The sequence below is a fragment of the Mustela nigripes genome, chromosome 5, assembly GCF_022355385.1.
Source record: "Mustela nigripes isolate SB6536 chromosome 5, MUSNIG.SB6536, whole genome shotgun sequence".
Taxonomy (NCBI): Eukaryota; Metazoa; Chordata; class Mammalia; order Carnivora; family Mustelidae; genus Mustela; species Mustela nigripes.
This window is the reverse complement of record NC_081561.1, coordinates 62,977,232-62,990,341: the sequence shown is the minus strand read 5'-3', so window position 1 is coordinate 62,990,341 and position 13,110 is coordinate 62,977,232. Positions and strand designations below refer to the sequence as shown.

The 13,110-nt window shown below is 51.7% G+C and overlaps 1 protein-coding gene across 1 annotated transcript in view; it reads right to left on the bottom strand.

The window, feature by feature from the left end:
* Positions 1–6,763: 6,763 nt before the first annotated feature.
* Positions 6,764–13,110, bottom strand: part of LRFN2 (leucine rich repeat and fibronectin type III domain containing 2) — a 171,500-nt gene continuing 165,153 nt past the window's right edge. The window contains exon 3 of the mRNA XM_059399096.1: positions 6,764–8,225. Within this exon, the coding sequence (XP_059255079.1) occupies positions 7,247–8,225 (979 nt within the window). The 3' untranslated portion in view covers positions 6,764–7,246. The remainder of the gene's footprint in view (positions 8,226–13,110) is intronic.

Below are 13,110 nucleotides of genomic sequence, written 5' to 3'. Positions count from 1 at the left end.
TAATTCCCTGTAATTTATAATAATGTTTTCAATGATGCATATCATTAATAATAATGACTGTTATCACTCTGCCTTTTCCAGTCTGATGTGTGATCTATTGAACTACATGGTACTTCTCAGGCATACTTACCAAAGCTGATACTTACCGTTGATACTTTACCAGGAAGGAAAGCAGGGCCAAGAGATGACTCTGTACCCAGCTCTTCCCACTAAAGGGCCCCTCACCCATGGGAACAATTGTATTTGCCTTGGGTTACTCGGGACCACCCCCCCCACACACACCAAGTTCTCTGCAACTGCCCTTCTTCCAGGACTCCTTGGCTCTCTCCTTCCTCCTTCCCACCACTCCTCCTCAAAAACTCCTGGGACAGCTAGTTGCCGCCATCTACCCCTGCTTGCCCAGGTGCAGGATTCCAGTCCTGCCTGGTTCCTGTTTGGCACAAACCTCATCAGTCCCCATGCCAGTTTCCTTTGGAACTTAAAATCTAGTGAATTCTTCCAACCAGAGGTGCCACCTGGGGCTTGTGGCCCTGACCAGTCCATCCATCCAGCCATCTCCTCCGGGATAGTAGATTCCCCAGAGCTATACATTATCTTGAAATAAAAAACGAACCCATCTTTGCAAAATCAGAGATACAGAAACTAGCTCATGTCCCTGGCCATCCGGGAAACATGTAAGGCCCTCAAGGGCATGCACAGTGTCCTTCACTTTTATTTTGATTTCTTTTTAAAACCAGGCACAGTGTGGGGCACACAGCAGGTCAGCAAGTGCATGTTGAATGCCTACGGCGCTGATTTCTTCACCTCTCTCACTTTTTCTACTGGGCTGGGTCTTCTCAAATTCAAGGTTCACACACCAGGATTCAGGCCTTTGACATGAAACCCAGCAAACTGTTTCTATTCGCCTTTGCAGCTCTGCAGGTAACTCAGTTTATCCAACTCTGGTTGGATGTTTATCCAACTCTGCCACTCACTCACTGTGTGATGTGGGGCAAGTTATTTAACCCCTCTCTACCTTAGCTTCCCCAACGGGAATGTTAATAATACCTAGTCCATTGTGTTGTTTTGATAATAAAGTGAGATTACACCAAGCTCTTAGAACAGCGCGTGGCACATAGGAAAATTCTCAATAATGTCAGCTATTATTAGCAATTTAATTTTGAAGTTCAATGTCCACTGGAAAATGTTAATTTCATGTCAACCTAATGAAGGGATAAAACTTTCCCCGTATTGGTCTGGGTAAATAAGGCAACTAGCCCATCCTGGGTAGACAGGCAGAATCGTATCCTCGAGAGATCCCCGGAGGAATGGGTGGAATGTGATAGGGAACCCAGGAGGGAAACATTCAGAATTAGTAGGTATAACCCAAGTCTTCACTCTCTTCTTCTTCATAACATTCCTTTTCCAATAGCGAACGAGATACCTGCCTCTTGTCAGGATGTGCCGAGTCTGTGATGGGGGCGTGAGGCTCTGTGGTTTTTTCTTTGCGAGAAAGTGGGAACCATGTCAGGAAGTTCAGCTAACAGAGGTAAGTACAGTTTGGGGAACAGGAGACACCTCAAATACAGCATAAGAGGTGTCAAGGGAAAGCGAACTCACCCCTGGTCAAGTCGCTGCTGGGTGGCCAGGGAGCACCAATGAACACATGGTACAGAGGAGGTGGTGAAAGAAGAGGGGGTGTGCTCATCATCACTTAAGCAGATGGGCAGCTGGACAGAGCGACCTGAGGCCGTGGGAGGCTGGTCAGTGGGCTGATTGGCTGCAGACCAGATGGGTTTGGGGATCCCATGGAGATGGGTGCAATTCCAGTTTCACCCCCTCATCACTAAGAAACCAAGCGGGTGTCTGCAGGATGCACTGACATCTCATAAAGGGATGAGATAATGAGATCTTCCTTGCCGCAGTCCCCCAGACACCAGTGCAAGATGCTGGGGGAGAATAGTGGCTCTCATTCACCGGCTGTTGGCTAAAAGAGCTAGAATCTCAAGGACCCCAACAAGAAGAGGAAAATAACCAGGCAAGAGCCTGTAGTCTGGGCCCATTCGCTTGGAGTCAGTGAGCTGAAGGAAGATGCCAAGAATCCAAAACGAGGACACCGGCAAGATGACTGGGTCCATCAGAAGATGCTATGTGGCTATGATGGGCATCACAGAATAGCTTGAGATGCAAGGGCCAGCTCCCCTCTTCGGTCTATTGGAGAGCATAGCAATTCCCTCTGCTAGAGACTGTAGGGAAGGGAAATCCTGAGCCCTGTAGTAAACACTGACTGGCTGTGATGTGGGAGACTTTAAATGAGATCGTGAAAGATCAGAAACGAAGATCTTGGGTTTAAAGCCTGGAAGCAAAAAAAAAAAAAAAAAAAAAGTTATCTTTAAACTGTAAAGGCAGCAGTGTTCCATGTAGATGTTGGGAGAGCAACCTGGGTGGGTCCAATTCTATTCTGCAAAGGTAGAAACCTAAGGTATTTACCTGGGAGAAGCCTTGTCACAACAAGTTTCCTGCTGCCAACTGCATCACGGGAGTGGCTGGGTTTGAGAATCTAGGTGTGCTATTTAAAACTGTGTGGTAGGGATTTGACTGCTGACTGCCAAATCTTGTCTTTTGAGTAAGTGTGTCGATTTCAGCAGCAGCAGTTTGCAGAGACGGCAGTGGCTGTAAGAACAGAGGAAGTCCCGCCTCGCTGGCTCAAGCCCTGAAACCCTCACTGCAGACACACAGAGAACAGAAAATAGAAGACACGCAAATACCCAGGCTGTGCTTCAGAAAATCAGTACCCTAGATACCTGGGGAGAAAAAGGTACTACTTCTCTTGGGAGGGGGGAAGCCTGAAACAATGACCTTCCTTTTAACCACCTGGAAATTATATCCCTTAAAAAATGTGCATAAATTCTTTTGGACTTTCAGCAGTATTATGATGGCAAAATGAAAAGCATCTCCTTTGAGGAGAAACTGAGGAATCTCATTATCAAGAATTTGGGGAAAGGGCGCTGGAGTTATTTGTCAGGAAGCTTAATAATTCGGTTGGGCTCAGAGTGTATCAGCTACCTCTTCTCTGCAAAAGAGCAGAGAACGGAAGCTTCTCTCAATCGGGAGAGAGGATCTGGGTGGGCGAATGCTTCTCCTGAGAGGGACGAGAGTTTAGGGACAGGAAGTGGTGGGAAGATGGGGTTGGTCATTGGAGGGAGCTGGCGTGAGGCTTTCTATCCTACAGGGATGAAGTCGCAGGCTTTCAGGGCACGGGGGACCAGATGAGGCTGGGCGTGAAAGGCTATTAAGCAAGGGATCTTCTAGAAGTCTCCAGGCCAGGAGAAGGGCTGATCACAAGGGTGGTCTGAACAGGACCTTCTGAAGCCTGGGGAAGTCTTTCCTGTCAGGGGAGGGAATGTGTTACACAGGCCAAGAAGGGCCAGAAAGGCCGGTGTTAGGTCAGAGGAAACCACTCAACCAAGGGGCCTTTACCTGGAGTCAACACTTGAGAATTTTACCAGACCTTCAGGCCAAACCAAGAGCTTCCAGATCAGGCTATAAATCTGAGGACTTCCACCAGTCTAAAATACAATCCATAGTGGGGTGAAGGGAGGAAGAAAGAATAGGGGGTGATGTTATGGAAAGAGCTGAGGCTCTGTGGCCAGACTTATTGTGTGACCTTGGGCTAGTTACTTAACTTCTCTTGGGCCTCAGGCTCTTCGTCTGTGAAATCAGCATGAGAATATCTACTTTGAGAGGCTGCAGTGAGAAATGTCTAATTAATAGCAGCGCAGGACCTGGAAACTGTAGGTGCTCAGTAACTGTCAGCCTCCTTCCCCTTCCACAGGGTGTGCTGGCAAGTCAATCACTCTCTGTCTAGAGTTGCTCTGTCCCATACAGTGACCAGTAATGGCCACATGTGACTCTCAAGCACTTTCAACATAGCTAGTCTGGATTGAGAGCACACACTCGATTTCCAAAACTTAAGGAGGCAATAAAACTCCCCCTCCCTACCCCAAACTTAAAGTTCTTATTAACAATTTTATAGTAATCACACATTAAAATAATACTCTTTTGTATATATTGGATCAGATAAAATATATTATTAAAATTAATTCCACCCGTTTCTTCATACTTGATTTAATGCAGCCACTGGAAAATTTAAAATGACCATGTGGGTCACACTTTATTCCAGTTGGACAGTGCTAATCTAGCCACTAGATGTAGCTAGGGTTGGGAAGCTGTTTCTAGAGAAATTTATTCGCTTCTATGCCTTGGGTTTATGCTTTGGTTTGCTGTCCCAAGTATCCCCATGAAATAATCTTTTTGAAAAACTGTCATCCAAGGCTCAACCAAGATGGGAGGGAGGTGTCCGTGCGCCCCTAATGGTTAAGTGTGGTGGTGGCCACAATACAGGAAAAAGGAAGCAGGGCAGGTCTGAGATACCAGGTGGGACAGGCAGGGCTGAGGATGGACGATTCCTTCTTCGCCTGGAGCTTCCCTCCAGATCCCTCTACTGTTCTTTATTTCAGAAGGACGACCCCATTCTCTCTTATTTCAGACGATTCCCATCTTATATATGAACTTGGCAGGAAGCAGGCTCCCACTGGGCAGTAACAAACACAGGTGCAAGAGAAAATGCCACTTCAAAGCCACCTTCAGAAAACCGCAGTTTCCAGAGAAATGAACAGCAGACATTCACAGATAGGAGAATGTTCTTTTTTTCTCTCTCCCAAGGAGTGTGGTTGGTTTTGTTTTTTAAACTGTACATTTTACTGTACATTTCTTTTTTAGCAAAGAAAGTTGGCATTTATATTCTGACCACATGGATGCTGCTTTCCAAAACTCCGAGTCAGAAACATGACGAACGCAAGTGCAAGTACATATCATGTCATGACAGAGCTCGGGGCCACTGACTGAAATATATGGTCGGTTCTTCCCCTTCCGGTGTCCACCATTACCTTCTGGGTGTCCAAACCCAAAAGCAAAAAGAAAGGTGGTATCCCGGGTCACTTCTTAAATGGCTACATTTAGAAATACTGAACAAGAGAAGTTCAGGGAGGAAAAGGAGAGAAGAGAAACTTGGGCAGGGAAAGAGGGAGGGAGAGAGAGATCTCTGTTCAAGTCACCTAATTCCGTAGTTGCCACCGTGACTGGGGAAGGCCTATGCTCTGGCCCCAGGACTGGCCTAGAAAACTAATGTGTCTCAGGAAGAGACTGTCCTGGGCTACTAATGACCATCAGGACCAGAAAGGGACTGGGGAAGGCAGAGGGTCAACCGAAAGAACAAGAATGAAGAGAGGAGAGTGGAGGGAAGGTGAGAGAAGGCAGGAGGGGCAGAAGGGAGGAGGACAAAGATAAGGGATTTGGAGGCTCCTGGCCTGAAGCCAGAAGGCAATCTGCATAGACAGTTCCCCACCAGCTTCTTGTGTGTTCCAAGTGGGACTGGAGGCTGCCAGCTCAGCGCCAGGTCTGAGCCCATCAGAACCCTTCAGCAGAAGGAGACTCACCTAGACATTGTATGCAGTGTGGTTGGCAAGTGGAAGGAGGGAGAAGAACAGGAGAGAAGCTAGATCAATGGCAGAGACTCAGAAGAGCAGGGAATGGTTTGGGGAGACCGAGGGAGAGGTAGTATGTTGGCAGTGAGGAGAGATCTGGAAGAGACGGAGACCAGGAGAGACAGAGATGTAGGAGAAAGTCCTCCAGATGCTTCTAGAATAGTTACTCCCTGGCTACATGTCCTCTGCCCCCTCTTGACATGGTCTGGGGTGTGGGGGTTCATCCCGTGGTAGAAAGAAACCTGGGTGCACCTGCCCATCACCCTCTGTCATTTCCATGGATGGATGGATCTTCCTCAAAGCTGGCATCCAGGAAAGTTGTCCCCTATGTCCCACCGTGGGCCGCCTTCCTCAGGAACAAACAAGGGATGGACTTTAGACACAGAAATGCTTGAGCCAGGGTGAAGACAGCATAATGGATTCCAAACAGCATCCTAGGAGGTGGCCTTGGTACCTGCACTGACTTAGTCACTAACTCACTGTGTGACCTTGGGCAAGTCCTGTATACTCTGAGGTGGGTGGGGGAGGGAGAGAGGGTTAAGGATGAGATGATTACAAACACCTCTTCAAACTTCAAAACTCTACCACAGATTCCGATTTCGCCCTGCCAAACCTCTAGAATTCTCCCTCTGTGTCAAGTAGGAAAAATAGGGATGCTCTACCAGCTTGTGCTGCTCATGCTGCTGATCTGGAAGCCATTACATCTAGAGTCACGGAAGATTTCATTAGTCCTTAGAACTTGAGGGGCATCAAAGACTGGGTACAATCCAGTAGTTTGGGAGTTAAGAGACTGAGGTCCAAAAAGAAAAGGGTCTTGCCCAAGGTGTTCAGCTGGTTACTCAGTGGTGGCTCTGGAACCCAAACTGAGAGCTTTGGACTCCAAGTCCAGTGCTCCTTTTGCCACTCCACTTTGCTTTCCTCAAGAGAAGCCTTCTTGACACGCCATAAGCTCATGGGGAGTTTTGGTTCCAGCTTCCCCCCCAAAAGAGGTAAAAATCTTACAGCAACTCCAGAAGTTTATGTCCTTTATACCCTCATGGCTCATAAAACCCTTCTCTCTTTCCTACACATAAGAAGTTCTGGAAGTTACCCTTCTGGCTTAGCCTGCTGTCATGGGTGTGGGTCATGATAACTGAGCAGAGGGAGCTGGATCAAATATGGGGGTGGTTGTCCATCTCCCCCAAGCATGTGGACAGTTGGGAAGCAGGAGTCTGGGCAGAAGATGCCACAGTCTTCCCTCCAAACAAGTGTGGAGTCAGACCCTTTCCCTTCTCTTGTCAAAAGACAAAAATCTCCCACTACCAGGTCTGCTGGAAATGCACCCTCACATGAAGAGTAAATTCTCCATGATCTGTGTGAATGAAGAGGAGGAGTCTGGGAAGTGGGAAAAATAAATTAAGAAATAAAAACCATAAGCAATCCAAAGCCGCTTGCTTACACACTACATTCGTGATCAGAAAGGAGGGAGTCTGCCTTTCCAAACACTCAGGGCTCAGTCCGACATTTTAGCGATCGAATCCGCTTTCCCTGAGCACACCCCAGCTGGGTGGTGGGGGACAGGCTAGAAGGTGGTGTGGGTTGGGGGGGGGGGCGTTGACAGGGAGACGAAACTGTCCCTAGATGTAAACATCACCATGGAAACTCCACAAAGACTTGCCAGTACAGATTCTTTCCCCTTCATCCACTCTGCAAGGGTGAGCGGGAGAAGGCCCCCCCCAGGCCTACACCGTGCTCTCCATCACCCACTCGGAGCTGCCAAAAGTCCCCCGGGCCCCCACCAGGTCACTCTCCTCAAAGGGCAAGAGCATGCCATTGACAGAGAGGCTGCGCTTTGTCCAGATGTTCGAGACCCTCCGAGGTGGGCTGTAGCCACCGGGGGCGACCCCTCCAGCTGCCGCAGCTGCAGCAGCAAAGTCCCCCATGTCGAAGGAATGGCTGCGCTTGGTCTTGCCCTCCAGGGGCAAGGGGAGCAGGCTCCTGGCCCGGGCTGCAGGCGGCCCCAGCAGTGGCTCTCGGTCCGAGTGGTGGCCCCTGGCCGATGTCCCAGACCCTCTCCCGCCTGGAGTCCTGGAGTCCAGCAGCTCCTCCTTTCTCTGACTCTTGAGGTCCAGGGAGGCAAAGGCCCCCATCAGGCGGTCAAGGTTAGGCTTGGGGCGGGGGGCAGGGGGTGGAAGCCTCCAGGGGCCCCGTCCCAGCCCTGCAGCTTCCCCGCTGCCCAGGGAGCTGGAGGAAGAGGAGTCGCTGCCCCGGGCCAGGCTGGCACTGAACTGCACAAGTTCATTGCGTACCACCACCTTGGGTGGACCCTGGGTGGGGGCCCCACCGGGCGCGCCAGCCAGAGCAGGTGGCGGGGCTCCGTTGGTTTGTGAGTGCACATTGCTGACAGCAGCGGCTGCCAGCTTGCCCGGGGCCTCCTGGTTGCAGACCTTGTACCGCACCATGAGGATAATGATGAAGACCAGTAGTGTAGCCACGATGATGCCACCGATGACCAGGATCATTGTGCCACCCAGGATTTGGCTGTGCACCGACTGGCACTGTGGGTAGTCAGCCTTGGTGAAGAACTGGGCGCAGCCCACGATGTTGGTGGCCGTGAGGGTCGTGGCTGTGTCGTCCCACATGGCCAGCACACAGAGGTCGTAGCCGGTTCCTGACACCAGGTTGTTGACCACGAAGGCCTTGTTGGAGGCTGGGATCATCCTGGAGTGGGTGGACACAGAGGGGAAAGACAGGGAGGATCGGCAGAGACAGAAAGAAAGAGAGTGACAGAGACAGGAGGGGTTGGCGGTAGGGAGACAGACACAGGGACACAGAGGGAATGAGGTGGAGCAGGAGAGAGAGAGATGAGCCAAGAGATAGGAAAAGGAGCCAAGGAGATGGGTGGGTGGGGGGGATAGGAGGAGGAAGCAAAGGCACAAAGGGAAGGCAGGGGACAGGAACAGGGCATGGGAAGTGGTGAAGTTGTCCCAGAGAGAGGAGGAGAGGGACCCAGGTAAGAAGTCAGAGAAGGACAGGTGGGAGTAAAAAGGGCAGCAAGAGACAGATTCAGGGATGGAAGCGTCAGTGAGAGTTGCACACGCAGACCAGGTGCCCAAGGGCCCAGAAGAGGCAGAAACACAGACGCCAGGAGTGTGAAGATGAAGGGAACGAGGAGGCGGGAGTGGAGAGCAGGTCAGAAGAAGGAGGTACAGAGAAGAAGGGAGGGCCTCAGGCAGAGACAGAGGAGGGACCACAGGAGGGGCAGAGGGAGAGACACGGAGAGGCAGAGAGGTTAAAGCCTGCAGAAGCCCAGTCTGAACAAAGGGACCCCAGCGTGAGTCCCGAACTCTCTCCCTCAGACTCTGGGAGGTGGTGGGAGCCGGGCCTGCCAGGGCCCCCACTCCAGATACCCCAGATCCCATCCACCCCTGTTGCGTCCTGGAGATTTGTGGATATCGCTTGAGCCCTTCCCTGGGCCTGTGCCCTGGGGAGTCACAGTCAAGGCCCTGCTCTCGGAGCCCACGCCATCCTCCTCTGCAAATGGTTTTCTCAGGCCTGGCAGGAGAACGTTTGTTGCTGCAAACTGGGTTGGCGGGGTCTAAGAAGAAGACAGCTGGAGGCAAGGAAGGGAAGCGGACAGCGCAATTTGAAGACCGGAAGGTGGTTCTGCTTCCTAGAGGGAAGTGATGATTCTTCCCTCTCGGGCATAGCAGGCCAACCTCATCTAGAGAGGCCTGGGGAAAGAGAGTCTCTGCTTGGGGCGGCATCAACTGGTCCCTACCTACACCTTAGGGGAAGGTAGGGTGGGGCCTCAGTCTCCCAAACTGGAGACTGTCTACTGTCTACTGTCCTGGGCCTCTCTTGCTGGGACCCTCAGGAAGCCTGGGCACAATCCTTGATCTCTAAGGCCCTATCCACGTATCCTGCCTGTGATATCTCCAGAGACAATGCCCATGTCACCCCATAAACACTCCTGCAGAGATAGTCACCATGTCCTAAAGGGACCACGGCCCTCTGCGCCCTTCCCACTGCCCCTCCATTCTCCAATCCCCGACTACTCAAGGGCTCTATCGCCACCCATCAGCCCCGAAAACCCAGAGCCATGCAGCTTAATTGAGATCTCAAATATGAAATACCGGAGCCTGGAAACTTCCACCCAGGAACTCCTCGCTCAGGATCGAGCTGACAGGCATCTATTGACATCCCGTCAGTGCACAGCACGAGAGGCTGTTGCCTCCCTCCTCACGTTCCCAGCCTGCTCTGCAGATGGGGAAGCCACAGTGGAGGAAACTTTGTCGCCAACCCCACCCCCAGCCCATAGCTATAAGAGGTGGGGAGGTGGGGTGGTGAGGCTGGGGCGGGTACAGTGTGGGGAGGGGTCGGTCCACAAGGGCCTGTGGGCCAGCCCCTTAGGTCTATCTCTTTCACCTGGGCATCGTGACAATCCTAAGAAGATAGGGACTAGTCCTCTCATGGCACAAAAGAGGAATGGCCAAGATTCAGAGAGGTTAAGTGATTTGCCTAAAATCACACAGCTGGGACTGCTAAGAGGGGCCACTGGCCTTTAACACTGGTTTCCAGGCCCATAGTCTGGGTTTGCTCCTTACATGTGACAAACACAGGGCATGTTTCCTCATCTCACTGAAAAGCTTGCCCCAGCCTGTAGCCTGTCACCTGCCCCTTCCCTGGAGCAGGGCTCAGAGCCCACTGCAGCTCACATGTCTCCACCAGCAGGCTCTCTGGCCTGCAGGGCCATCCACTGGGCAGAGCCTACTTCATTCCCCCTTGGAGCTGATGACAGAAGTCGGAGTGGCAGGAGCTATCTGCACCCAGAACAGTGACGACAGGAGGAGCAAACCCTGAGGGTCACTTGTGTGCCAGGCGCCCTTTTCAGGGCCCTGTGGCTGTCAGCTCATTTGGTCCTACAGCGACTCTCTGAGGCAGCCCCTACCTACCATGATCCTTACTCTGCAGGCGGGGAGGCAGAGGGAAGAAACAAACCTACACAGCTGGGATTTGACCCCAAACCTCTGCCTCCCAGCACCTCGCTGGGACATGTGCAATGTCAGAGCACACCCATCTGAGGAGGGGATGGGCCAGCTTGCTTATGGAACACCTGTGATGTGATGGGGTTTTCACATCTCGTGTTGCACTTAACCTTTGCACCAATCCTAGGGAATGGATCATGAGCCCGGAACTCCTATCTGTGTTTAGCTGTCTTCTCCTAGAAAGCACACACCACCACTACCACTAATTAAAAATATAGAAGAGGGGTGAAGGTCAAATGAGGGCTTCCTGTGGGCCAGGCACCCTTCCGAGGTCTTTAAGGGGATTAATACTCCCAATAGCAACGGTCATCTTCATTTTACAGGTAAGAACCAGAGGCACAGAAAGGTGAAGCTGGCTGCCCAGGAGCACCCAGATAGTACTCGGCAGAGCTGGGATCTGAACTAGGCAGTCGGGGCCTCAGGGGACCACAGTGCTATCCTGCCTCTCAGACACTGTCCTGTTTTCTTGAGGCCTTAGGATGACTCTGTGTGGGACCCTGCCTGGCCTCTCTCCCCCCTTGCTTCCCAAGTAAGGGCAGCTCAGAATAGGATCAAGCCACAGTGGGTGCGCTGCCGACAGGGTGCAATAGGGCAGGCTGATCCTTAGCGCCAGGATGAGAGGAGCAGGCTGGGAAAAGCTTCCCACTGTAACCGGTACGTCAGAAACATGGCCAGAGGAAAGGGCCCGCTTCCCAGGATTAAGAGCAGGGAAACAGCTCCGGGATCCTGGGTGTGTATGTGTGTGTATGTGTGTACTTACGTGAGCCAGAGCCAGCTGGCTCCAGACAGCCTTGGCAGTCAAGTCCACCTTTGGCAAGAACAGTAACAACCAGCGTTCACCGAGCCCTCATCTTGTGCCTGGAAGTTTGTGTACATTATCTCACTTAACCCCCCTGGCTCCCCCTGAAGGAAGTCATTAACATCATTCCTATTTAGGGAAGGAGGAAGCTAAGCAGTTTCACTTTCCCTCGGGAGGGGGGAGCCAAGACCAGATCTGGATCCTCGGGGATTCAGAGCCCACACTTCCAGCCATAAGCAAGGCTGCTTCCTGCCCCAGGCAACCAAAAATACAACCTGCAAGAGAAAGTAGTGTGAAATGGACTCTATCTAAAGTCAACTCGGCCCGTGTGGGCCTGTCTACCCATTCACGGCCCCCAGAACAACCGCTGACCCTCCAGGCTAGATCTGGAGAGCGCAGGTCCCCTCTTCACTCCTACCCATGTCCCACGTTCGACCTTCTGCACTTCTGGCTGCCTTCCATCTCCATACTCACAGTTTTGCTTAGGCCTGGCCATTTTTGGTGTCGATGAGTACAGCAGCCTCCAAACAGGCCTCCCTGTCTCTTCCTGTGCTCCCTTCATGTCCATGTTCAGCACAACCAACCCCAGAGCGCACCATCTGAAACAACTCTGGCCGCGCCCCTTGCCACACGGAAACACTCAAGGGCTGACTGTGACCTACAGGAGACAGTCCAAGCTCCCAAACCAGGTCGCCCATTGCATTCTTGTCCCTGCACCCACGCACCCTCTGACTTTGCCCATAGTCTTTAGGAAAACACTTCGGAAACAGCTGGGCCCATTCGTGGTGGAAGGTGTACTGACAGAGGGGTAATTAAAGCCTTCACTTACAAAGGACCTTGTTACAGAAGGGTAGATTCAGGGATGGGGGACCATGAGGGAACACGCCATCACCCAGGGTTGTAGCAGCCAAGCTGTTCCCCAGTCTAGCCCTGAGTATACCAGGGGAAGTCACCAGACCCTGACTTCACTCTCTTCCGAACTCTTCCGAATCTTCTGCTGTTGCTCCCCATGGCTGAACCCCACTGAAAGCCGGGATTCCTGGGGGCACACTGGTCAGCCTTCCAGGGTACACAGCAGCACAGAGGAGTGGATCTGGAGAGGCAACGGGCCATATCTAGCACAAGCATTGGTCACAGCCCTCCTCGGGAAAGACATCCTGAAATCCTGATAGGTTTCTTCCTATCACATACAACGGCGACATCTCCGCTAGCAGAAAACACGAGTTGCTATTTTAAGTTCAGTTGCTCCAACATGTTAAATTTAATTAAGCTCACGTGCTCTAAAGCACAATTTAAAGCTGCAACCCCAAGCACTTACCCAGGAAAAACAAAACAAACGTAAGTGGCTGCTTCTGAGCTGTTTTTCTTTTTCCCCTATTAATATTCATTGGGCATTCGTTCATTCAGCGTAATCCTATCAGACAAATCTACAGCTGATGTCTACAGCTGATGCTGGAGGTTTGGGAAGGAATCGGGAGCGTACTGGTTACCCGACTATTTCCTCACTTGTCTGCCTTCCCTTTCACCTGTCCCCTCTCCGTGTGCCAAGGAACTACATTTCCCAGTCTCCCTTGCCTGTTCCCAGGCTCCTTAGCCTCTGGCTTCCAGGAAGAGTTGGCCAATGGGGGCCCGGAAGAAGGCTGGAGGGCCAGAGGTGGGGCAGAAGCCAGATAATTCTTCCTCTTTTTCTGCTTCTTGTGGTGGTTTTCTATCAGCTCCCGGGGCCCCTCTGTAATCTCAGCTCCTGGGATTCTGGTTC